This window comes from Myotis nattereri (genome assembly GCF_964212035.1).
Source record: "Myotis nattereri genome assembly, chromosome: 11".
In the NCBI taxonomy this organism is placed as follows: Eukaryota; Metazoa; Chordata; class Mammalia; order Chiroptera; family Vespertilionidae; genus Myotis; species Myotis nattereri.
In genome coordinates this window covers 29,967,148-29,994,388 of record NC_138086.1, presented here as the reverse complement: position 1 = coordinate 29,994,388, position 27,241 = coordinate 29,967,148, and the positions used below count along the sequence as shown (strand labels likewise).

The window sequence follows — 27,241 nt, the reverse complement described above, 5'->3', positions numbered from 1 at the left end:
AGACTCAGATATGGTGCCTACCTGCCAGCTCTGTGGAGGAGAGATCAGCAAAAGAACAGTGGCCTTTGCCAGCACTTCTCTTTGATAGGAAGCTGCCATCCCCAGCTCCCCGTATGGCTCCTTTCAAGCTGCTGCTGTAGCACTAAAGCTCAGAGGGAGTGAGTTTTGAGTAAGTCCATGCACTGGCCCTTTAAGAGTAACTGCCTGGGATTCCAGCAGCCTCTGTGTCTCTCAGTCACAATCCCCACTGGTTTTACAGCCCAAAGTTATGAGGACTTCTCTTCCTGGCTTTGGGCTTGAGGGTCTGATGTGAGGCTGGGACCTCTTAGTCCTCAAGAGGACTTCCACAGCCAAGATATTTTTCCCAATTTTTATCTGCCACACATGGGTGTGGGACCAGACCATTCTGCATCTCTGCCCCTCTACCAGTCTCAATGTTTCTTCCTCTTTAAATCCCTAGTCATAGGACTTCCATTCAGCTAGATTTCAGACAGTATGAATGATGGTTGTTCTGTAATTTAGTTGTGATTTTGATTTGATTGTGGAAGGATTCAAGTACTGCATTTGCCTATGCTGCCATCTTGACTGAAAGTAGGCAACACTTCTGTTTTAAAAGGTGAGCCTATTGAGTGTCATCCAGATTATAGAGCTCAAACAGGACTTTACCCCACCACCACGCTGCCTCTAACTGCAGGAGTGGACACGTTTCAAAAGAAGTCAGTATTTTGTGGTTCATGTTTTTTTTCTAAAAGAGAGAAAGGTGATATCTTTGTGTGAAGAAATTATACCAACACCTTTCTTTTTTCCCCTCTCTCTCCTTTTCACCAGAGCTGGGAACAAAGAGTGGAGATACTACTATAATTTCTATCTCTACAACCTCATTTAAAATCATTCTCTTTGATTTAAGTTTTCTTGAAATGAAAAGGATAAATTGTGCTAACTTACTAGTAGTTAAAGTTGGGGAAAAGTTGATTGGGCATCCTGTTGTCAAGGAAACCAATTTTCTTTCTCTTATTCTCTCTCTCTCTCTCTCTCTCTCTCACACACACACACACACACACACACACACACACACAGCACCACACCACCCACCAGTTATTACAGTGCCCTTTAAATTCTTCATCTGAAATTTTAAGATTACTTTAAAATACCAATGGCTCTACTCTGAAAATCTGTACAAGAAGTACTCAGGGAAGTAGTTCCTAGAATTCAAGCTCAGTGAGGCCTTTTCTAATTCTGGGGAAGCTACTGTCATTCTGAGTCAGTTCGATGCCTCAAAAATGTTTGAGACGGTCTGCAAGGTCAGTGTCAAATCAACTGCAAAGTGAGACTATTGGAAAGGAAAAGGTGGAAGGGGAACCTTTACAGAGCAATAGAACCACACAGGAGAAAGAGAAAGGTAAACAGTTCAATTCCTTGAGCCTCTATTGAGTATCTATCATGCCAAAAGCAAGAAGCGACACACACACACACACACACACACACACACACACACACACAGGAAAGAAAAGAAAGACTAAACTGAAAGAGATCTTAGAGAGTGAGGTAGAGTTGCTTATTACTGAAAGATATGCACATCTACTTGTCCTTCCATCAGAAGAATACACCTTCCCGCTCCATCAGTGTCATGGTTGGCCACATAACTTCCTGCCCTGACTCTGGGTTTGGCCATATAGCTTGGTTTGGCCAATAGGATGTTAGCAGATATGGTACAGCAGACACTCAAAATACTCTTGTGCTATTGAGTTTGCTCTCTTGAAGCTTTGCCTTTACCGTGAGAAGAGCCTGCTCTGCTGTTCCCAGGAGGATGAGAGGCATGTGGAGCAGAGCTGCCCCAGCTGAGCCTGACCTACCTGAGCCACCTCCCCAGCTGACCTGAGGTGCACCAGGAAGCTCATCTCAGCTTCCCAGCCAAGGGTAGCTCAGATCAGTCAATTCCAGACAACCCTCTGGCACATGATAAAAAAATAATAATTTGTTGTTTAAGTCACGTCATTCTAGAGTAGTTTGTTATACAGCAATAACAAACTCATACAGAGAGCAACGGGTATAACATCTTAATTTATTACTTTCATGGTGTCACATAGCCAACTAAAGAGTGGTTAAGCAGACCTTGGCCAGACTTTGAGTTTCCTGGGTAGGGCTGTGTCCACGCAGGATACAAGTCAATCCCTTTCAGAAATCATCGCTGGGAGAACAAGCGTCACGTATTCTGGGACCGGAGGACTCACAAGACACTGGACCCCATCAGGATGTGTATTAGGAACACAGCAGAAATTTACTGTCCCAGAAAAGTTATCATTGACCTGGAAGTCTAGAAAAGAGCTACTAAAATTACCCAGTGGCTAAGGATAAACTGTGTGACAACAGCCTGAAATGATTAGGACACCACTGTGGACAGACACATGTTGAGAGTCAATTGATTCGAGTCTGAAATCTTGAATAGGGCAAATGCTCTGAGCATGGGTTTGTTCATTAGATTCCAGAATTTCTTTCTTTCTTTTTCTTTTTTTTAGAAAGTTGGTGGGGAGCACACTCTGAAGTGTAAAAGGGAAAATTCGGGAATAATAAAGGGAAGTCTATATTACTTTACCTGGTTGAGAACTAGGGTGACCCTATGTACATACTGGCCAACCTTAATTTCCACTGCTGTCTTGGGGTAATCCTATTTAATAAGGAGGGAATATGTTAATTGACTGCCCCGCTCTCAAAGATGGCGGCGCCCAGTCCCTTCAGCCCCGCCAGGGTGGCAGGCATGCTGCAAGGCCTCCAGTCCCCTCAGCCCCCCAGCCACCAAGGGCCGGCCTGAGGAGCAGGCAAGCTTTGGATGGTGGCTGCCCAGCCGCCCAAGGCCGGCCCAAGGCACAGGTAACCAGGGCTGGCCAAGGCTTGCGCTGCCGTCAGTGGCAGCAGCAGAGGTGTGATGGGGCATCACCTTCCTCTGATTGCCAGGTCGCCTCTGGCCTCTGAGGGCTCCCAGACTGTGAGAGGGGGCAGGCCAGGCTGAGGGACCCCCCTCCAGTGCATGAATTTTCATGCGCCAAGCCTCTAGTTATTAATAACACCCCCTTTCACTTTCAAAAGTATACTGGAATGGATGGTAGATGATATGATCATACAGCTGACAGTATATTTTACAGTATACAGGTCCATGTAGGATTCAGATAAGTTCATAGGGAAAGACCTGCTATGGGTTATGAAGGCAAAATAGACCAATGTATAGAGGGCCACTGGTCCCATTGCAGCCCACCTTCATGCACCCGTTATTGTGAGAGATGGTGAAGGCACCCAGGGCCTGACCAACTGGTCATTGTATTTTTTTCAAAATATGTTTTTATTGAATTTTTAGAGAGGGAGAGAGAGAGAGAGAGAGAGAAAGAGAGAGAGAGAGAGAGAGAGAGAGAGAGAGAGAGAGAGAGACTGATGTGAAAGAACAACATCGATCAGCTGCCTTCTGCATGTTCCTACTGGGGATCATCAATCCCATAACCCGGACATGTGCCTTGACCAGGAATGGAACCAGTGACCTTTTGGTGCATGGGATGATGCTCAACCAACTGAGCCACACCAGCCAGGGATGGTCAGGGTCTTAAAGCCTGGGAAGTGGTGGTGTTTCAGGCTAACTGATGTCCCCTTGGCCAACTCTGTGGTCTCTTCTAGGGGTCTCACCTGCTGGGCACTCCTTTTTGTGGATCCTCAAAAGATAGAAACACGTATACCTTCCCATCCTGTTATTACTTCCAAACAATTCACCACACAAAAATCAAAATGGTAGAAGAACGGAGTTTCCCTCTTACCCACACAGACGTCCATACAGCCTTCTGAGCTCCATTTGGCTTTCCCAGGAACCCTGCAGAAAACACACACTAGAGTAAGAATACTATTCAACAAAATGTCAAGTGTTCAAACTTAGTATTCAGAAAAGAAGTCTGGAACAGCGAGAACGCAATTACATAAACAATAAAAAAGAATTGAAGTGATATTGCTTTCAAGTACTTTGGAGTATTAGAATAAACTAAAAGCTTTAAAAATATATATGTTGCCAAGGAAAAGTCTCCATCAGCTCTGCTTTCATGGACAGAAAAGATCATCTGTACTTAAACTATTTGTGTATAATTGCTGCTAAAATATTTGAAAACTGTTTGCTTTCCCAACTATGTTAACATTCCCCTCTGCAATTTGGTTTATATTATTATTATTTTTGGCAAAGCTTCTTTTCACAGCCAGTCTATGTGTAAACATCTGCTGGGTCTATCCAAATTATCACAAATTCTGAATTATCGTCATCCAAGTTCAATTTTAACTAAAATCAACATATTCAGAACCTTAGAGCAACTTTATATAGGACAAAACATGACACATTTCATAGTGGGGAATGATTATATATGGAGGTATGTGTGGGGATGGGGGTGGAGGCTCAGAAAATGCTAAACTCATTGTGTTGAAGAGATGGAGTTGTGTATAGGGATGGAGTATGTGTGCACACACACATAGAGGGATTGTATGGGTGAAGGGTTAGAAATTGCTAGATCCTTTGTATTGTGGAAATGAAGTTTACATTAAAGCATGCATGGGTTGGGATGGAGGTGGAAAATGCTAGCCCTGTATTGTGGGAATGGAGAATACAAGAATCTGGGCAGACACAGGATGGGTGGGTGAGAGTTTAAAGTTGGGGAGATCAAAGAGGTGGGTGTCCTTGATGGAAATACATTCCATTTTCATTAAATCGACTTTCATGGTCTAAGTTTGCCATATATCAAGGAAATCATATATAAATATAAAAACAGTCACTGAAATTGCTGTGTTCTCAAAGAGCTTGGCAGAGTTCGTACATACAAGGCTGACGAGCTGAAGAAGAGCATCCTGGAAATTATCCAGAGGGAGGGGCAAAATGTTCTCTTCACATCGACAGTCAGACTGTTTCCCTCCAAATGTTAATACCAAAGTAATTACTCAACTGAATGCAACTGATCGCCACACACACACACACACACACACACACACACACACACACCAAAATATGTGGAATGTATTAAATTTCCTATCTGGGCTGTTGTTCTATTTTGACACTGAGAAATTTCTTCACACTTGCTTCAGGAATTTCACACGGAGCCCGGATGAGGTAGCTGTGGGCTTAACGTTGTGAACTGGCCATCCTGAGATAGAGATGAGAAGTGTTTTTTTAAAAAAACACTGAGAGAAACAGCAACAGTAAAGAGTGAAAGTGGCTGTCGGACAGAGAAGGGGACAGAGGAATGGATGGTAGCTGATATGGTCATACAGCTGACAGTATATTTTACAGTACACAGGTCCATGTAGGCTTCAGGTAAGTTCATGGAGAAAGACCTGCTATGGGTTAGGAAGACAAATGAGACCAACGCACGGAGGGCCACTGGTCCCATTGCAGCCCACCTTCACGCACCCGTTGTTGTGAGGGATGGTGAAGGCTCCCAGGGCCTGACCATTGGTCATTGTATTTTTTTAAAATATCTTTTTATTGAATTTTTAGGGAGAGAGACACTGATGTGAGAGAGCAACTGAGAAGGAAGCAGGACAGAAATAGCTAGCGTGATTTTCTATCTGGCACCAAGGGCCTGCCTTTCTGGGGGGCGGGGTTGGGGGGATTCTGAAAAGACCTCAAAGGGTTATTATCAGGACTGGCCCAAATTGGGTCCTTCCTGCCTTCGGCTTAGTGGTTCTCACACGCTGAATCTGTTGGCTCCTGATGTCGCGTCTAGTGGCAGCACCCCCGTGAGTTGGCAGAATAGACCATTGGCTTCTGAGAAAACCCAATGAGAGGGAAACATCGAGTTTAGAACATAGAGCCTTGGGCCTATATCTACAAATGCAGACATTTCCACTTGCTAATCAGTCACTCTGACAAGTCAAAGGCATCTCACTGAACCAGCTTCCCTTCCAACAACTCATGGCCATTTCCCCGTTTCCCTGGCTCCAAAGTTACAGGCACATTTGACTCATCTTGCTCTGAATTCTCTACACCTAATTAGTCACACGAGGTACTAATTTTGTCCCCAGCACCCCTCTCTTTTCACTGTTATTAGCACCCTGGGCCAAGTCTTCACTTCACACCTAGACTTCAACAACAGTCGGATTCTGCAGTCCTGACCTAAATTCTCTCCCTTACAGAGTAATCGCCCACTTTGCTGTCCCTCTCTTACTCACAAATGATAGCACATGAATGGTCCTTCACTTGCCTTTCTAGACTGTCAGGAAATTGTTCCACCTTCCCTTCCCTCCCTCTCTCTCCAGCTGCATTCCTCAGGAGTCCCCAGTCTTTGGCTTCCAGGCTGCTCATCAAGCTGTGCCCTGGTTCTCAGGCAGGTGTTTCACACACATTGTCGCTCTGCATCTGGCTTGTGTGTCCTTGTCTTTGTGTCCATTGCCCCTGCAGGACCCCTTTCTCTAGGAAGTCCTCCAGGATGGCTCTCCCTCTCCTCTGAAGGACAGCTACCCCATCTAGCGCTAGGATAGATCTGATCTGGTGATGTCCACCACTATTTGGTATGTGCCCTTGAGGGCATAAGTAACTTCTACTTCTTCCACACTCCAGGGCTGGCACATTTAGACACTAACTAACTCATTTTTTTTGGGTGAATGGATGACAGGACTCAGTGCATATTGATCAGCGATAAGCAATAGGTCATTGTCATCACATAGCACCTTCCCATACCAACCACTCCAGGTGTGGGTGACCTAGACAGGAGCAGTGCTTCAGGGCAAAGCTGCACTGGGCTCAGCATGTCTTATGCTGGAAGGCATGGACAACAGCCCTTACCTGGCGGAAAAACGTCAGGTTTCCAATAAAAGGACAAGGCTTGGGATGTCTGATGCCCAACTTCTCCAGTCTTGAAAATGCCGAAGTGGAGTACCTGAGGGGAAAAGCAAATTAAAAACCAGAGAAACTGAAGTTGGAATTCATGCTTTTGGCTTTATAAGGTGTCAGAATTATTGAGTCCTCCGCAAGTAATGGTAGGAAAAGCCGTTTCCATTGACAATATCTAAGGATTGAAGAGGTAGCAGCCTATAGGGGAGTGAGTGGCATAGAACCCCGTAAATTACTCCGGATTGAGTGACCCCCTGAGACATGATGTCCAAATGCCCTTCCCCACCTAAAATGCCCATCAATAAATTGTTCTTTAAAACACATGTCTCCCTTTGCCTCTAAACCAGTGGTTCTCAACCTGTGAGTCGCGACCCCTTTGGGGGTCGAACGACCCTTTCACACGGGTCGCCTAAGACGATCGGAAAACACATATATAATTACATATTGTTTTTGTGATTAATCACTATGCTTTAATTATGTTCCATTTGTAACAATGAAATTGGGGGTCACCACAACATGAGGAACTGTATTAAAGGGTCGCGGCATTAGGAAGGTTGAGAACCACTGCTCTAAATCTACCATGAACAATTGTTTCAAAAGGCAAGGGGTAAAAAGTCACAATGGCAGAGATAAGTTCCCTGTGCAAATTTGTCTATTTTCTTGGTCAAAATTGACCCCTGCACAGAATTTGTCCCACAGCACATGTTTAGGGACAGAGTGTTCTCTCCGTCCCTAAAAATAAAAAATAGGGACGGAAGGAACACCCCATGGAGACGAGACCTCATCACCAACCACTAACAACCTCTTCATGTCTTTGTTTGCACGGCCTGAAACCATATGGGAAACATATTTTCTTAACCAAAAATCAGGAAATGCCGCCTGACAGATTTCTATGCCACTTTCCAGGAGAGAGCGGCAGTCTGAGAAGTGCATGTGGCTGTCAAAACATTGGAGTTACTGGGACGTTTCAACAGTTTATGGGAACAGAGGGAGAGCGCCGGGAAAGTCAGCGCTGGTTCTGAAAGCCCTGGACATATGGCTGTGATCCCTGATCAGCCAGCTAATTAGGTCAAAAGTTCAGTTAGTTCAGAAAAATTAATGAGTCAAACTGGGTGTTTAGCATCATGCAGAGATCAGCCAAATCTTAATTTAGGAGCAAGGAAAACTATGGGGTATCACTACAGCTGGGCTTCATAGCAGACCTGGAACTCAAGAAAAACAAACCCACTGCTGGAAGAATCACTGGCTTATTATTAGAAAAATGGAATGCTTGCTAGAGTCTTTGACCTTCCGACTTACAGTCCAGTGAGGAGCACTTCAAATAAGAACTTTTAATCGAACATTCAGATATTCAAGCAAAGGCCAGTCCAGCCTAAGGGTTGATTTGTGTTATTCTGAGCAATGGGTCTGCTTTGTTAAAACAAAGCATATTTTTATTGATTTTGGAGATGAAGGGAGAAGGAGAAAGAGAAAGAAACATCAATGATGAGAGAGAATTACCGACTTGCTGCCTCCTGCACGCCCCACACTGGGGATCGAGCCCACAACCTGGGCATGTGCCCTGACCGGGAATCAAACCGTGACCTCCTGGTTCATAGGTTGACACTCAACCGAGCCACGCCAGCCGGCTGAGTCTGCTTTTAAAGTGGCCACAGGGGAGAACCAGGCCAGGGCAGAAAAGGAAGAGGGTTCTGCTCCCAGCTCCCCGACCCAGGTTTCCACCATATGGCTGCATTACCGGGTTTGAATGAATCCCCAGGACCTCACATTTCTGTCCCTGTGCAAGTGTAATTACAAACCACAATCGAGGGCCATGTGCGAATTACATGGATCAGTCACGCCCACACCCCTCTTCATTAGCGTGTGTACCAAAGGTTGACAGCACGGGGTGCAAGAGTTATTCTTTCAAGTCGGAGATGATAGTTTAAATAACTCCCCACACACCTAAGAGGAGAGAGCAAAGGCAGCATACCAGTCCACTTAATACTCCCCTTGGGGTCTCAAATCTGGCTCCTAGGTCCATGTCTTCATCAGCTTTTGTGAATTATTTTTGAAATATAATCTCTAATGGGTAGAAGGAAATATGTCATCTTGGGCCACATAATTACATCTTAATTTTGTAATTAGATGTCTTGATTGTCTAATTAAAGGACAAGAAGTCTGTGCCTAATTACACGTGCTAATTATTATGCAAGTCCATGTCCTAACTATGTAACTCCACTTATGAAAATACTGCTTGTGTGCCCCTGCACAAAATTCAGACATTTTCAAAGAGATGGCATCAGCAGAGAATGTTCTATTCACAGCCATCAACTTCACTTGCAGCCTAGACTCAAGTGTAGACCTTAAGGGTCTTGAGCTAGGAATTGCCAAATGTTGCCATGAGTAACTAGAGTCCTTGCGCCAAAATCAGCAGGGTGAGGTCCCTGCCACCAGACTACCGAGCAAAATTGCATTTGTCTCCCTCCCTCTTCCTTCTCTGCACACTTGTTTCATATTCCCTGGTCCCTGGGTCCCCTCTGTCTCTCTCAACAGGCTCTTAACCCAGAATCTATGAACCCCAGGAGTTAGAGGTTGAATTGTGTCACCCCAAAAAAGATAAGTGGAACTCCCCACTCCCAGTACCTCAGAGTATAGCCTTATTTGGTGATAGGGTGTTGCAAATTTAATTAGTTAAAATTAGGTCCTACCAAAGTAGAGTGGACCTCTAATCCATTTTGACTGATGTCCTTATAAGAGGACGGCCGCGTGAATGGAGGCACGGGGAGAATGTCAAGTGATGTCAAAGGCAGAGATTGGCGTTATGCAGCGGCAAGCCAGGGAATGCCAAAGATCATCAGCAAGCCACTGGAAGCTAGGAAGAGGCAGGGAAGGATTCTCCCCTCCAGGTTTCAGAGGGAGCATGGCCTATACCTGCCTTGATTTCAAACTTGCAGCTTTCAGAACTGTGGGGTTTGCAAATGCCACTGTTTTAAGTCTAGTTTGTGGTACTTTGTTATGGCGGTCCTAGCAAAATGATAAACCAGAATACCCATGAATGAAAAAGGATTTTTAAAAATATCCTGCTGATACTTTAAACGTTGTCATTGTGAGAGAAATTTGCTCTTTTATGTTAAAATGTGCCATTAATTCCTGTGTCATCAAAAAAGTGCAGGTGGCCGAGGATGCTGCTGTGAAAAGCAGGTGGTACACAACTGTGCTGTGATATTTAGAATAGCTTCCCTTTGTATGGGCATGCATGCAAATGGATCTCACAATTACTAGTATGCCTATGCACATGTATCATTGCTTACATTAAGGATACTTAGTTGGAAAATGACAACAAAAAGTGTATGTAGTAGCTTCAGATACATCCTTTGATTTTACTGTGACAAATAACGCAGTGATTTATTGCTACAGGACCCCAATCTTGCAAATGCCAGGGTGAACCTTATACTGTCAATTTTCAAAATAAATTGTGACAAATGGCTCATTTTCAAAATAAGATTCCATTTTTAAAGCCTAGAAATTTCCCAACATTCTGTTTCCCCCAAGACAAAGCCTTTTCTTGATGCATTCAACAAGAGTGGTCAGCCCATTGTTCAGCCAATGAAGACACCCACGATAAATTGGGGAATATTTTGATGAGTGGAATATTAAAGAGATGGTCAAGCTGATTGGAGCTTGGAGCAAAAGAAAAAACCAGTCAAATGAGAAGCTACCCTCTACGATTTGCCTCTGCATATCATAAGCAGTCAGAGAGGAGTTGGTTTTTCTCTTATGTGCTTCTGGAAACAGCAGCTCCTCGGCTCATTCATTATCCTCACCGTCACTATCAAAGAATTCCTGCTTGGCCTAGCCAGTTTGGCTCAGTGGATAGAGCATCGGCCTGTGGACTGAAGGGACCCAGGTTCGATTCCGGTCAAGGGCACATGCCCGGGTTGCAGGCTAGATCCTCAGTAGGGGGCATGCAGGAGGCAGCCGATCAATAATTCTTCCTCATCGTTGGTGTTTCTATCTCTTCCTCTCTCTTTCTCTCTGAAATCAATAAGAATATATTTTTAAAAAGAAAGAATTCCTGCTTGGTGAGCTGCTTTTGGAAATTTCAGAGGCTATTGATGTTTTTGAAATGGTGAAAGATTTCTTTGGCAAATAACACTTCTCCTGGGATGAAAAGTCATGATGCTCCAGGAACAGGTGAAGCCCGGGGTGCCAGGTAGCCCACCTGTGCTACTCTGTGGGGAAGAAAATTGCTTTCTCGTGGTTACCCTACTCTCGCCACATGCATAGCCATCAAAGGCTTTGCCAGAACTTTCATAAAAAAATTGGGACCACATCAAAATCTTCATTAGAAAAAAGGCCTTAAATCATTGCCTTTTCAAAAGGTTTTATGACAAGGGAACAGGATGTGAGGTTTGCTAGCTCTCCAGAAGAATTACTTTATAGAAATTTGAGCAAAAAAGTTAGAACAATCATGGAGAAAGCCTACTGTCATTTTATTGTAAGTCTTTATAGTTTTTATCTTCTGAGTATTTTTTATATGTTTGAGATCATATTCTCTACTAGAGGCCCGGTGCACAAAATTTGTGCACTGGCGGGGGCCGAGGGGGAGAGGGAGGAGGTGTCCCTCAGCCCAGCCTGCACCCTCTCCAATCTGGGACCCCTCGGGTGTTGTCCGACTGCCAGTTGGACATCCCTCTCACAATCCATGACTGCTGGCTCCCAACGCTCGCCTGCCTGCCTGCCTGATTGACGCCAAACTGCTGCCCTGCCAGCCTGATCACCCCTAACTGCCCTCCCCTGCTGGCCTGGTCCCCCCAACTGCCCTCCCCTGCCAGCCATCTTGTGACCATATGGGGGTGACCATCTTGTGCGAGGGCATGACGGTCAATTTGTATATTACCTTTCTATTAAATAGGATAATATTTTTTCTATTTCTATTTCCCTTTATTTCTATTTTTCTCATTTAACATAAGGAATACTGTATGTCCATGTTATTAATCCATTATGGATATTACTTTTATGGCAATATATATTCTTCTTATGCACATATAACTTACTAAACTATTCTTATTGTTTAATATTTAGGGTGTCTTCAGTATTTTTGCTAATTTTTATGCTCCTATAACGAACATCTCTGGGCATGAAACTTCTCTAGTACTTTATACATGAAGCTTTTCCAAACCTGAAGTCCATGGAGTCCCTGGTGTTAAATGTTGGTACACTTGCCAAAGTGCTTTCCAGAAAGTTTGTCCCAGTCAGCCTCACTGTCAGTGTCCATTTCACCAAATACTCTCATAAAATGTTTTCCTATTTTTATCGACACATCAGTGTATCTGGATGCTTGCATTTCTCTCATCACTAAAGAGAGAGAACATTTATGCCATCCTTTTTTCTCCAATTTCAAAAATATTTCCCAACTTTGAAGTTATTCTTTCTTCTCCCCACCTCATTTCCACTACAGTTTATGTAGGTGTCAGGCGGAATTATGTCACAGCAATTAAAGCATTAGTTGGAAAATGAACAGTTATTGACGGGAGACTGCAAGCTGACTCCAAGCACATATTTAGGCAAAGGGAAGAAATGAGCAGTTGTAGTCTGAACAGTTTTCATTTAATAACTACAGCCTTATTAGCTAAATTTAAATTCTATATCCTTCTTTCTTTCCCCGCTCTTTCCCCACCACTATAATAGAGAAACTGTAAGTACAGAGCTTGCTTCAATTGTGCATTAAGCAAGAGTTCCTTGGAAATATAGAGTTTCTATGGGAGGTCATTTCAGTTCCCCTTTAACACCTCATTTCTGTTGTAGCGTCCTCTGGCTCGTGTTCAAGGCCTCTCCTATGACTCACCCGCTCAAGCCCTTGCTCTCACTTGCCATCAGGGCTGGAAATCATCTGGTGTATATCTGACGGATTGGTATGGCTCATGTGTAGAAACACTAATTGTTTTTTTTATGCTAATCTTGTAATCAATGAGCCTTCTAAACTTTCTTATTGGTTTACATATGGAATCTCTCTGATTTCTTATGCTGACAATGACATGTTATGCAAATAGGATCAGCTTGATTTCCTTTTAATACTTTGTCTCACTTTTCATTTTCTTTTCTTATTCCAGTGGCTGGGACCTCTAGTACAATATTTTTAAAAAGCCGTAAAAGAGGGTGCGCTTTTCATATTCCTGACTCTATGGGAATGCATCTAATGTTTCAAAATTAAGTGTGAGATTTTATTGTAGATTTTTGATAGATATTCTTTATTGGGTTAAGGACATTTCCTTCTATTCCTACTTAGAAAAGTGTTTCTTATTAGTCTTGCCATGGTTTTGTCTATTTTATTAATCTTTTCAAAGAACCAACATTTGCTGTTATTCATCATTTCTATTTTTTTGCCTTCTATTTCATTAATTTATGCTCATATTTTTATTATCATTTTCCTTCTGTTTTCTTTGATTTTACTTTTTGTTTCTTTTTTTAACTTCTTAAGAATTTAGCTCACTTATTTTCAATGTTATTTTATTTTTAATGAATGCATTTAAGACTGAAATCTCTCTCTCAGTATTGTCTTTAGTTGCATCTCACACATTTTTAAATGTAGTACATTCAGTATCTATTGTAGTCTACTAGGGAACTTCTGAATATAAAATACTAGGGGCCCGGTGCATGAAATTCGTGCACTGGGTGTGTGTGTGGGGGGGGGGGGAGGGGAGAGTGTCCCTCAGCCCAGCCTGCCCCCTCTCACATACTGGGAGCCCTCAGGCGTTGACCCCCATCACCCTCCGATCGCCTGATCGGCCCCTTGCCCAGGCCTGACGCCTCCGCCAGAGGTGTCAGGCTTGGACAGGGGACCCCCATCTCCCCCCGATCACTGGCTCTGGCCCCCACCCAGGCCTGAGGCCTCTGGCCCAGGAATCATACCTGGGCAGGGGACCCCCATCTCCCTCTGATCGCTTGCTCCACCCCCCGCCCAAGCCTGATGCCTCTGACCCAGGCTTCAGGCCTGGGCAAGGGGACCATCATATCCCCCCAATCCCCGGCTCCGCCCCCCGCCCAGGCCTGATGCCTCAGCCAGAGGAGTTGACCCTCATCACCCTCCGATCACCAATCACCGGATCGGCCCCTTGATCAGGCCTGAGGCCTCCGGCAGAGGTGTCAGGCCTGGGCAGGGGACCCCCAGCTCCCCGCGGTTGCAGGCTCCACCCCTGCCCAGGCCTAATGCCTCTGGCCAAGGCGTCCAGCCCGGGCAGCGGGGACCTGCAGTGGCAGCGGGGGGCGCCGCGATCGTGGGCTTCGCTTTAGGCCCAGGCAAGGGACCCCTAGCTCCTGGGACTGCCAGCTTCGACTGTGCCCAGCTCCCATCGCTGGCTCCACCCCTACTTCCTGCTATCACTGGCCAGGGCGGCAAAGGCGCCTGATTCTCCGATCATGGCCCTGGGGCCGCCTTTGCCCTGCCCCCCAGCTCTTAGCTCCCCCCTGGGTTTCCGATCACTGTCAGTGGCAGGGGGCTTCTTCCTGCTTTCCCTTTCGCCTCCCTGCATTGTGCCTACATATGCAAATTAGCCGCCATCTTGTTGGCAGTTAACTACCAATCTTAGTTGACAGTTAACTGCCAATCTTAGTTGGCAGTTAATTTGCATATAGCCCTGATTAGCCAATGAAAAAGGTATCGCCGTAAGCCAATTACCATTTTTCTCTTTTATTAGTGTAGATACTAAACTAAAGAGTTCATTTCATAACATCTTACAGTGGTGACATGATATTTTTGTGTCATGATGAATTCATGGATTTAAATATTTTTTATGTGTTTGGATCCATTGCAATTATTATTTCATTTATCAAATTATCCCATCTTCGGCTGGTTGAGTGCATGTAAATGTGTTCCTGAGTACTTTTGACAGAACAGCTTCCTTACTTTCTTAAATAACAAGATGTTTCAGGTTTATCTTGCACATTTCTTGCACCAAACCTGGACCAGCCATTTCCCCAAGAAGCCCTGGTTCCTTTTAATGTAAAATGGCATCTAGGAGGAAGACTTTTCACTGTATTTCCAAGTGATACTTCATGACACCATATTTGATTCTTCAACCATGTGAATGCCTGTTCAAAAATGTAAATAGATTTTGAAACTTGTTTATTGACTCCTTTGTAATTAAAATTATTTTAAATGTATAGCGGTACCTCACCTAAAAGATCAATATGGGGAATCCTACCAAGAAGTGAATGAATTCTTTTACGTAAACTAATCTTTCCTGACTGTACTTGTTTCCTATTGCTGTTATAACAAATAACCACAAACTTAGTGGCTTAAAGCAACACAACTTATTACCTAATGGTTCTGGGGGCCAGAAGCTTAAAATCAGTCTCACTAGCCTAAAGTTGAGGTATCAGGTAGGGACGATTCCTTCTGGAGGATTCAGAGAATTATCGATTCTTTATTTCTGCCACTTATGGCTACATCTCTCCCATCTCTGCTTCCAGTCATCACATCGCCTTCTGCGACCAACTCCTCCTGGGTCCCCCTTATAAAGATCCTCAGGTTACATGTAGGGCCCACCCAGGTAATCCAGACACTAGCCCCATCTCTAGATCCTCAATCCTATCTTTCAAGCCCCTTTTGCCATTGAAAGTGGTACTCTACAGGTTCCAGGGATTAGGACATGGACATCTTTGGGGCCACTATTTAGCTACCACACCAACTTATATTGTGTGTAGATCCTGATTTTATGGTGGAGTTTTGAACTGTGCCTAGACTGTAAAGGAGAAGTGTCTGGTGTCCGGATTGTCAGAGCTTCCTGTTTAGGGAGAACTGGGTGTCACAGCTGCTGGAGGATGGAAAGGAGGCAAGCCCAGAGCTCCAACGACATTCAGCCTCTGCCTTTGGCACCGCTGAACCAGGCTTTGGTAGCCCTGGCATCTAAACGAGCAACAGAAGTATTTTATTTTATGTTTTTTATTTTTTTATTTTTTTAAATATATTTTATTGATTTTTTACAGAGAGAAAGGGAGAGGGATAGAGAGTCAGAAACATCGATGAGAGAGAAACATCGATTAGCTGCCTCCTGCATACTCCCCACTGGGGATGTGCCCGCAACCAAGGTACATGCCCTTGACCAGAATCGAACCTGGGACCCTTGAGTTCCCAGGCTGACGCTCTATCCACGGAGCCAAACTGGCCAGGGCTACAGAAGTATTTTAAAGAAAATACTACAATTGACCAGTTGATGGTCATTGCAGTGCAGAGTTAACTATTCCATGTTTATCTCAACTTTTCAGGGCAGGAGAGTCAGTTGAGTCAATAAATCTTAATTGATATTAAGATGTTATTCTTCTAAATTCAGTTGTTTGGATAGCATTTTTAGAGTCTTTGCCATTATCTGTAAATCACTTGTGCTATTTTACTTCCTATTTCCTTTGAATTAACTTAAATGCATTTGTTTTCAAAGGAAACTTTATGTCGTGACCACAAATAAAAACCGTTCCCATAAATAAAAACTCATGTGAAAAATAAATACTTCACAATGGAAAATTCCAAAAGCCCGTGAAGATCTCACCTGCTGAAGGTAAGTCCACAGGCCAAGGCTGGGCCCAGCAGGCCACATTTTAAAATGTGCTCCATCGAGGTCGCCCTGGCTCAGCTGATAGTTTAATACCAAGGCCAGAGAATGAGAACAATTCAGTCCTTGTTCAACATTCGTGTGGAGAATGAGATCAAATGAATCTATTGTCTTGTATTTCCTCTCTCAAAACTAAAGAGAGCTGCTCTGCATTTGACACTGGGTTTATTCCAAACTGTGATAGGTGTTTACCCTCATAAGAGGCAGAGGTCCTAATAGTGAACTTCTTTATCACTGTTAGGGCTGACGTTCATGGGCATGTGACCAATGAAGAGAATCATGGGAACGACACATATTCATTGCCCATCTCCTGGGTGCCAGGCATGGCACTGGGTGCCAGGAATGCTGCAGGGACATGGCAGGAACCTAGTGGATCAGACAGACATTCAACGGCTAATGAGAAGCAATTAATTCAGCGTTTACATTACGATCCTTGCAGCAAAGAAGCATCATGGGAACGTGCCAGTTGAAATGCACACTTTGTATTTTGATCACTTAGGAGCACTTCTCCTGTCCAACCGTTGGGTGGGATTTATAGAATCCAAAAAAAGGGAAAGTGGTCCTGACTCTTATTATTTCTCCCCAAGGCCAGTTTTCAAAAAATAGGACCTTTCAAAGAGAATCGATCTCCAGAAAACCACTAAACTGAGGACAGAGGAGTTGAAGCTGGAGGGATAAACAGGGCTGCATCGCCCATGGCCGTCTGATGGCGCTGGGGGAGGCCTTGCAAGGGCTGGTGGCCCAGGGGGTACTGGGCTGGGCTGGGGCCATTGTGGGGGAGGAAACGCTGTCTCTGCCTTAAGCCCAGTGCCTTCCAATGCCCGTCCGCCTCAAGAAAACCAACTGATACGTTCTGGGACGAAGGGCAGCAAATGACATGCTGTTGGAGTGGGTAGTTAAGCAGGAAGGGGGCTCTGAGTGAGGCCCGGAGCCAGGCTAGCCCCGGCCTTGTTCCCGTCTCTGCTGCCCCGTCACAGGGCTGGTCACAGAGGGAGGCTGGGAGCATGCCTTTAGCTTTCGTGCCAGTGAGAATTAGAGAAGAAGGATGAAGGTAGAGAAAAGAGTAGTTTCACAATATTAATGTGCATGCAACTCATCCTTCTGTTTTAAAAATAGATCAAAGCAATTGAATTAAGTCATAAAATGGGTTAAGTGGCTGGTATTTTTGAAACACTCCTAGATTTTTTTTAAAAGTATTCGACTGAATTTAACTAGAATAAGCTTCCCTAATCCCCACCAGAAAAAAACAGTGACATATATAAATGCAATCCCAAACCTGCCCCCAAAACCTCTCTTCTGGGTGGGGGGAGTAATGGCTTAGTGCATTTAAAAATATATACATAATAAACATTTTAAAATAAAATATGTTTAAATGCATTATAATATATTTTAATTTATGCATTTAAATACAAATATATTTAAATGTCATTTCATATGTTTATGTTTAAAAATGAAAAGCGGCCTCTTGAATTCCTTCCATGTCAGGGGATTTAAACCCAGACATGGCATCTCCAAAGCCCCACCTCAGCCTGCTTGTCCCAGGAGCTGGAGAATTTGGCTCCTGAGAGGGAAAAAGCAAGTCAAAGAATCTCTTACAAATTCCTTTCAAAAAAGAATTTTGCTTCAGTGGCCTCATCGCTTTTGAGTTCCCCCAGTGCTGAGTTCTACAGCCCTGCCCTGGAGAATGAAGTTGTCATCGGAGAGCCACAGGCAGCTTCTGGGTTGTGGAGACACAGTCACCCGAGATGCATTTTTGCAGAGGTGGGAAAATAACTAGGTCGCCCCCATCAGCGGGAGCATCGTCATGAGACAAGTGAAGGGACGCTTGCTCCTCCTAGACAGGTAGGGGTCCAGGCCAGAGCAAGAGTTCATTTCCATCTCTCCATCTGCCAATTAGTAGACTGGGCCTCCCTGATAATTGTGCTCTCCAGGTAATGGCTTGTTTAAGTAATTGATGGTGTTGTCCTCCCTGGGGAATCTTAGCACATCAAAAGATGTTGAGAAAGCCAAAATTCACCTAGAGTCTGAATTAATCACTTTGTCAAGCACAACAAAGGCTGTCTTGCTTTGCTAATAATCCCAAATGAGGTAGCAACCCTTAGTTAAATAAGGAAACTCTGGTGCCTTTAATTAATGTTTCAAAGAGCTCAGATTTGCTTTTTCACCTGCTTTATTTTTACGAGAATGTGGGGAAATTCGTGCACAGCAGGTATTTTCCAAACTTCTCAAGTGCAGGAAGGTGAGGCCCTGCTTCACTGAAGTTCATAGAAAAGGATCTGGGGGCTTTAGTTGACCACAAGGTCAGTGTGTGTGGTTGTGCCTGGGTCAGAGGAAGTTAGTCCCAACGTATGCCTCAAAGGCTGCCCTGCAGTCTCAGCACTTCCCCTGCCCCAGGCTCAGCCATTGGGAAGCCACCGCCACCTCCCCCTGCCCCCAGCGTAGCCACCTCAGCCCTTCCGGGCTGCACCTCAGATCCACCACCCTCCAGCCTGCTCTCTGGCTGACTCTGATCTCAAATTGTGTCTCAGAAGGCTCTCTTCACCAGGCAACGCAAGCTTCCCAGTTTCCCAACAGACCCTCATTCCCCTTTACCTGTTCCCTCCTACTCCCCCTCCACCCAGAGCCCTGGGCCAGTCTGGCCTTGTCTGACACCCAGTGGCTCTCCAGGTCCCTACCAAGGTCATGGGGGCCAAGTCAGAGCCATGGGATCTCATGGGTCCAGAACCGGAGGTTGGTCTGATCCCAGCCACCTTTGAAAGGACATTGACACCACAAGGCCACCTGGAAGCCAAAGAGCAAGATGAAGGGATGGGATCTGGAAGTCACTCAGTTTAGTTCAGCGATACCTACAGAGTATAGACACCATCTGGACCCCCAGAGAGTGTATCCTAAGGAAAACAAATGGGGAAAAGGGCGATTTCCCTTGGACTTGGGGAAACCCCGACAACAGCCTTCCATGTACTTATTTTACCTAGTAACTCCCATGGCTTCTAAGCTGGTCTCCAATTAGAAACCGCAGTGCTATCTTTTATTCTTTCCGTCAATCCTCATCTGCAATCAGTCCCCAGGGACTGTCAATTCTGCTTTCAGAACGTCTCGAGTGGGTTCTTTCCTTCCTTCTAACTGGCATCGCCCTTTCTCAGGGCACCGTTGTCTCTGCTTCAGGAGTTCATTGGCTCCCAGTCACTTTCAGACCAAGCAGTAAACTCCTTTATTTGGCCCGAAGGGCCTTTGATGATCTGGCCTGGCCTAACTCAAAGTGGTCGCTGTCCCCCACCTTTAGACTCCAGCAATCTGGCAGCACCTGGACATTGACAGTTATGTCAGTTTATTTCACCCTCCCAGGCGTTTAAACCCATGCTCTTCTCCACGGCCAAGTCCCAAGTCGAAGAAAAGGCATGGGAGACACCAAGGGTGCAAAATTTAAGGAAGCGCTTACTCTCCACGATATGCAAGTCCCACCCCTGCAAGTCTTGTATGACCCTGAGCATAAGTGCCTCCTTAAATCTTACACCCCAGATGCCTGCTTACCTCACCCTCTCCCAGTACACTCTGTTCCCTGCCTGATGTGTCCACCCTCTTTCTCCACCTGGCAGGTCCTAATTGTCCTTCCGATTTCTCCAGGGGCCCACCCAGGCTGTCCTAGGCACATGGAGATGTTTCCTTGGCCACCGATTCCCTAATGCAGAGGGATTGCCAACGAAGAATAGAAGACTTGGTGTGTTATTTGTAGGGATATAATCCTGCTTCAGTTCATTATTTACTGGACCCGGTTCTGTTTCCATCGTGCGGGCTTAGTCATCTGTAGTTAATCCTTTGGTTTTCATGAAGTCCTTAAAGAACCCTTAAGATATTGTTGTGAAAGAGATATCTGCCTCGGTGCACTCCAATGACAGTTTGAGCCCGAGAGTGCACAGTGCCTGGCACAGAGTGGGCAACGACCCGTTTGCTATTAGCATGCCTCTGTGTGCTTCTTAAGAATATCGAACAGTTACTGAACGTTTTGCAGGGCCGGGGGCTGCTCTCAGTGCTCCCATGTTAGCTCATTTATTCCTCCCCATACAGAATGTGCTGCTATGCTCATCTTCATTTGGCAGATGACAAAACAGAGGCTCAGAGAGACCAAGTAACTTGCCCAAGGTCACACAGCGAGTAGGTAGCAGAGCTGACATTTGACCCCAGGCTGTCTGGTTCGAGTCTGTGCTCTTGGCTAGCAGCCTGTACTGTGTCTCATTTTACATCTGCAGAGCAGCAAGTTGCCTAGAACCAAACCTATCTACAAGGCAGGAGGGCAGAAAGCCCTCCTTTGTTCACAGATGCCATTCACAGGGCTCTGTTAACCCCTGGGATCAAATCAATTGATCAGATTAGCTAATGAGTCCGCAGGACCCTGAGACTTGAAACAAGGACAGTAAACTTACAGTGAAGATCTGGCCTGCGTAGAGAATAGAGGGCTGTTTCTTTGAGTTACTAGGTCTCTTAGTAGGCAAGGTTGGTACTCAGGGCATTGGGTCTTTGTAGTGGGTGCACAGAGTGATCCCAAGTTCCTTTGTATCTAGCCTAGTGGGCATTCAAAAATATTGGCCAATTGGATTTGATTATGCCTTCATAAACCCAGTCAGTATCTCTGTCTTTCTATTGCACTGTGACCTGCTCAGAAGCCTGGAACAGGCCTGGGAAACCCAGCTCTGTCTCCCAGCCTGGCGGATGACTTAAAGAGCTTAGGCAATCAAAATAACAAAAGATTATTGTAAGCATTTCAAAAATATTTTTAATCCCATTGCATCTTTTTTGTTACTGTAATCCTGAAATCTTTGTGTTGACCTGACTCTTGCCAAGTTCACTCATGGCTTTTGATCGCCTCTTAGCCACAGTCATCAACTATAAGTTCTACTGGAAATTGCACAAAACAAGGTCCAAAGGCAGTAGCTCCAGTCCAAGATCGCCAGGAGTCTCCGTGCCCTTTGCTCACCGGTGTGGTTGGTTCTGGCTCTCGGCCCCCTGGGCTCTGGACCGGATGCACAGACACATGGAACCTGCCCAGCCTTCCCCGTGGCCGGCCCATCTGCATTTGGCGTCTTGACCCCCTCCTGAACCTTATAATCGCTTGTGTGATTACTGTCCCTTGTCCTAGTCCTGGGTCGTCCTGACCACTCCTCTCTCACCACCTGCACTAGTTATTCATCGCTGTGTAACAAATTACTCTTGAACTGAAGTGGCTTAAAACAACAGACATTTGTTATCGCACACAGCTTCCAAGGGTCAGGAATCTGGAAGCAGATTAGCTGGTGGTTGAGGCTCAGGGTCTCCCCTGAGGTTACAGTCAAGCTTTCCGTTGGGGCTGCAAGGATCTAAGGCAGCGGTTCTCAACCTGTGGGTCGCAACCCCTTTGGGGGTCAAACGACCCTTTCACAGGGGTCGCCTAAATACATTCTGCATATCAAATATTTACATTACGATTCATAACAGTAGAAAAATTACAGTTATGAAGTAGCAACAAAAATAATTTTATGGTTGGGGGTCACCACAACATGAGGAACTGTATTAAAGGGTCGTGGCATTAGGGAGGTTGAGAACCACTGATCTAAGGCATGCAGAGCCTGAGAATCTGCTTCCATGCCCACTTAGGTTAAGCGTTAGCAGGCGTCACTATGTGGGCCTCTCTGCAGGGCTACTCCGCAGGCCAGGTGGCTTCCCCTAAGCAAGCAGTCCAAGGGAGAGTCCAAGATTAGGTTACAGAAGGCTCAGTCATTTATAACCTAACCTTGGAAGTGAAACACTGTCACGTGCGTTATTCTACTGGTCACATGAGTGGCCCCGGTACAATGGGAGAGGGCCACAGGGGTCATTCAGGGGACGTTTTGGAGGCTCCTACCACACCACGTGTGCCCCAGTGTGAACAAATTTCATTAAAGTGCATCGTTCCTCCAGAGTTTCACCTTGGGTTTTTCAAGCTGGTTACTAAGCCGTGTTAGGTCTGTAAGCTGCTCCCTCCTGTGAGGAGGTATTGAAACAAGATGTAGTTGTGCCATTTTTCACTTCATAAAGACGTATTCAGTGCCTGCTCAGTGCCAGGCACGGTGCCAGATGCCATCATATATCACCGGGAGAACGGATAGGATCTACTTGGCTTTACTGGAAAAGTAAAATCTGGGAAACTTCAAACTTGGGTGAAAAATGAATTTAAAGCCTTCAGGAAACCATCTGGCTAATAATAGCTAACATCTACTAAGCACTTGCTTTGGGTCAGGCAGTGTACCAACACATTATAAACATTGTGGCTTCTAATCTCCATCAACATCCTTGTTATGTCTATTATATAGATGGGGAAATGAGACTTAGAAACCAGCCCCAGGGTCTGGCCCCCTGCTCAGTGGCCAGGCTGCAGCCCAGGCCAGGGACGTCTGACTGAAGACCTGAGCCCCTAGCGAGGCTCGGATGGGCCTCTCCTGGCTCAGCAAGGCTCGTGAAAGGAAGGAGACCACAGTCATCTCCTAGGGCTGTCGTAACAAACCGGGGGCTTACAACAGAAGTTGATTCTCTCACAGTCCTAGAGGCCGGATGTCTAAAATCAGGGTGTCGGTAGGGCCATGCTCTCTCTCAGGGGTTCTAGGGGAAGAGTCTTCCTCACTCTTCCTAGATTCTGGTTGTTGCTGGCAGTCCTGCCCCTGGCTTGCAGCCACATCCCTCCAGTCTCTGCCTCATCACATGGTGCTCTCCCTGTGTGTCTATATCTTCAAATCATCTTTACTCCATGCGTCTCTATGTCCAGACTTCCCTCTTCTTATTAGGGCCTCAGCCATGGATCACAGCCCACTCTAAACCAGTATGAACTCATCTTAACTTGGTTATATCTGCAAAGTCCCTATTCCCAAGTAAGGCACGTGCTGAGGTGCTGAGTGGACATGAATTTTTGGAGGGGACACTACTCAACCCAAGAAAAATACCACCAGAGCTGTCAGCAGCCCCACAGAGAATAATCTGCAGGGCTGTGTTGATGGCGAGGGTTCTCCCTGACCCCCTGGAGTCAGAGGAGGTGGGATGGGAAGAAAATAACCCTAATGAAAGAAGACACGATTTTAAAAGCATTTCATTTCCTGACTCACTCTCAATATTGTGCTCTGTTTTTTCTTTTGTCTGTTGGGCTTTTGGGGGGCTTTTTTGGCTATTTATTTTTATTATACTAACTAAGCTAGATTCTAGTTTAGTCAGCACAGCCTTTTTATAGAGAAAAGGAAATGAAATGCTGTGGCTGATTTTGGATTGCAAGAGCACTTCCCTGTTCACACTCAATAGAGGAGAGGGTACAAACGCATACGGTGGGGGAGCAGGGAAGGGAGATAAGGTAACTTTCTCTGTTTGAAAGCCCAGGTTGATCTCACCCTGTGTAGCAGGCATTGTGGTGCTGGGTGTCACCCTTTCTTCTTTTAGCCAGCACCAAGGGGTAGTTTCTAGAAGGGCAAGACATAATCCTAAAACCTGTTTTCTCTTCAAGAACCCAGTAGGGCTCTAGCACCCATGAGAATATTTAAAGAATTCTGTAGCTATTTCTCTTTACATCCACAGCCATTTCTTGGCATAGCAGCAGCCATAAATTTACTGCCCAGTGTAGAACAATGAATTTGTCTTAAATGATGCAGCTCACCATCTGCAAGGATGCCCCCTGGTTGTTGTCATTCAGGATATGGTGCACACACTACTTTCTGCATTCAGGCTTTTTTCCAAAATCCAAAGGTCTATTTCTTGTCTTCTGGACCCCAGAAATGCTTCCCCTCAATTTTGCTTCTCCAGACTGGAGTTAGGTCCTTCAGGTAGCGGCTCCTCCCTTCCACACCCCATCTCCTGAATCAATATTTGCTCTTCTCAGAGTACACACTCGCCCATCATCAGTCAGCCCCTGACCTCCATTGCTTATTCAGCTAGAAATTCTGGGTACATCTCCAGGCTGAGTCCCTACACTGAGCTCAAGCCCTTGCTTTTGGCATTCTAGAAGCTAGTTCTCACTCTACGGTCAAGACCCACCCTGACCCACCACATCAGCGTCTCTGCTGGCAAATGCTCCATCGGTGTCTGTACTTTTATCAGAGATCATTGTTTTCATTTACAATAAAAATCCAAACGTCCATTAGCCTCAAGTTTTAGTTTGCTTGTTCTTTGTTTTTATTATTGCTTCTTGTTTTGTCTTGTCTTCTCATCCACGGCCTCTTTCTGCTTTGCCAGAGATCAGAACCCAGATGTGTCATCTTGGAGCCTGTGGTAGATTGAATCACTGCTCCCAGCTAATGTCCTCCCTGTATCTACATTCCACATCACCACCCTTTGTTCTGTGAGTTTGAAGTGCCTCCCACCGCAGTAGGGGGAGTCTTCTTCCCCGCCCCACCCATCCCCGTTAATGTTAGGCATGGGCATGTGACTTGCCTTAATCAGAGTAATATGGGCAGAAGTGATGCCAAGCCATTTTCAGGCTGAGGCCTCTTGCTTATTCCTCTTGCATTTCTTGCATTTCTAGGAACTACATCTATGACGTAGCCTCTTCAGCCTGGGCCCCATTGCAAACACCTCTGGAGCAGATCTGAACCCCACTCACAGCCTGGAACAGAGCTACTCATAGACTGTGAGAAGAATAAATGTTTGCAGGTGAATTGGGGGTGGTTTGTTATACAGCATTATTGCACCAATAACTGACTGATACAGAACAACTCACTTCTCTGGACCTTCATTTTCTTACCTTTAAAATGAAGCCATTGGACAATAACCAAGGTGCTCAACCTTTTTTCTACCTCTATACACCTGAGGGCTCTGGAATGTACCCAACAGTGACACCAGATTCAAATATCGCAAAGCAATAAAGAAAGAGAAGGATTGGGAAGTGAGTTCCGTTTAGGAATGCAGGTCTATTGGCGGCCTTAGAGAGAGCCCTCTCAGTGGAGAATGGAGTGAAAACCCCATTTTGTGGCTGAAGGGTACTTGGAAGGTGAGAAAGTGAGCGTATGTGGGATCTTCTTTCAAGCCCTTTGGCTGGGAGGGAAGGATAGATGGGGTGGTAGCTGGGGTGGAACATATAGACAGAGAAGAGGTGGGTAGTTGGCAAGCTAATGACTGACTTACTTATATGTTTTTAGATGGGAGAGAATTGAACCTGCAAGGGAACCTTAACAGTGTCATAGTTAAGGGCTAATGAAAATAAGGGCTCGGACATGAGTGTACAGGAAACAAAAAGTCTGGTCTATGAGAGAGAGTAGAATAAGGCTTGCCAGGATTTACTTACTGATTTGATATGCATCGTTTAGACTACAAATTCTCAAACCCTAGGGCTAGGCAACTGGCAACCAATGAAACATAGAATCAGGCTTCTCCTGCTCAATGGATAAATGTAAAGTTTATCATAGAAAAATTTCTGGAAAGCAAATTGAGTTTAAAGCTGGATTTATAGAGCACTTTTCAAAAAATAGGTTTCTTTTATTTTTAAACACCTACAACTAAGAGATAAACAATTGTGCCAATAGACTAATAATAATATAAGTTGATGTAAAATGTACTGTTCACAAAGTGCGTGTACTCCCTTTCAAGGAGATGGGAAGGGGTAACTTCCTCCACTTTATCTTTGGAAACATCTTAGACGACCTTCTTGAAAGAAAAGTCCGCTCTTCTCAACTGCCCTCCTTCCCACTCACTTCTAAACCTGCTGCGTCCTGGCATCTGTTCTCGGCCCCCCCCCCCCCCCCCCGCCCACACACACACACACACACCATCAGTGACCATCTCCAGCATCACCTAAGATGTCTTAGTTAACTCAAATAGTATTTTTTAAACCTTGTCTTAGTTGTTCAAGGTCAAAAGCTACCTAGGTGTATAAGCCCAATATCATTCAAATGGGACCACTTGTTTGAAATGCAGCTCTCTTCACATTCACTTCTATGCTTTCCTGGAGATCATGCAAAAATTCTGAATGATGTTTTTAAAATTAAATTACAATCACAATCTACCCACCTAGCATCTATGCAATCGTTGCTGAGAATGAGCCTGCAGTTATTGGCTGATAATAAGCCTGGTTATTGAACACTAAAGTGTCCCAGCATTGCTCCAAGTCTACTCTGTGTTTTAATTCATTTAATCCTGTCATCATGCTACAAGGTATATACTACTATTATTCCTATTTTACAGATGGGCAAACTGAGACACAGAAACCTTACAAACTTGCTTAAGGTCACCAAGCTAGGCAGGATTTGAATCTGGTTAGAACGTCCAAGCTCTGGACTATTACAGAAAGTGGAGAAAGGCAGCCAAGGGTAAAACATTTTTAAAGGCAATGTTGATGAAGTAGCATGTGGCTCAAGTGCTTGAGAGTAGTTTATTTTCTTGAATGGGGTCAACAGCCACCTCTGCACTATGACTTTGTTTGGCAATCCTCCCTAAGAAATCGTGTAGAGATGAACTTCCACCCACAGCCCAGTCTAACCTGAATTTTAAAGGCAAACTCTTTTATTAAGATTCAGAGTTCAATTCCATGAAACTTTGTTATATCACAAGTGAGGGTGGTAACTGGTTGCAGTGGGTATGCCTCCAGGAATGAAAGGAAATTCTCTATGATAATAGTCATAGCAGCAAAGAACAACTAACACGCATGGGATGCCAAGCACATGCCACGTGAAATCCTATGTGTTTGTTACCTGATAGAAATATAGCACTGAGTGCCCCAGGCACAATCCTGGGTGCTTAAGGCTAAAGCTGAGTAAGACCCAATCCTGCTCTTGAGATGCTCACCTTCTAATGGAGGAGCCAGGGACGTGGTAGGAGAGAGAGAGGG

At 45.1% G+C, this 27,241-nt stretch overlaps 1 protein-coding gene across 4 annotated transcripts in view; it reads right to left on the bottom strand.

Annotated features, from left to right (window-relative positions):
• TBXAS1 (thromboxane A synthase 1) overlaps positions 1-27,241 on the bottom strand; it is a 147,533-nt gene that overhangs the window by 106,462 nt on the left and 13,830 nt on the right. For all 4 annotated transcript variants that reach the window (XM_081102472.1, XM_081102473.1, XM_081102470.1 and 1 more), the window contains 2 exons: positions 6,797-6,890; positions 3,798-3,850 (listed from right to left, as the gene is read on the bottom strand). In XM_081102472.1, the coding sequence (XP_080958598.1) occupies positions 3,798-3,850; positions 6,797-6,890 (147 nt within the window). The remainder of the gene's footprint in view (positions 1-3,797; positions 3,851-6,796; positions 6,891-27,241) is intronic.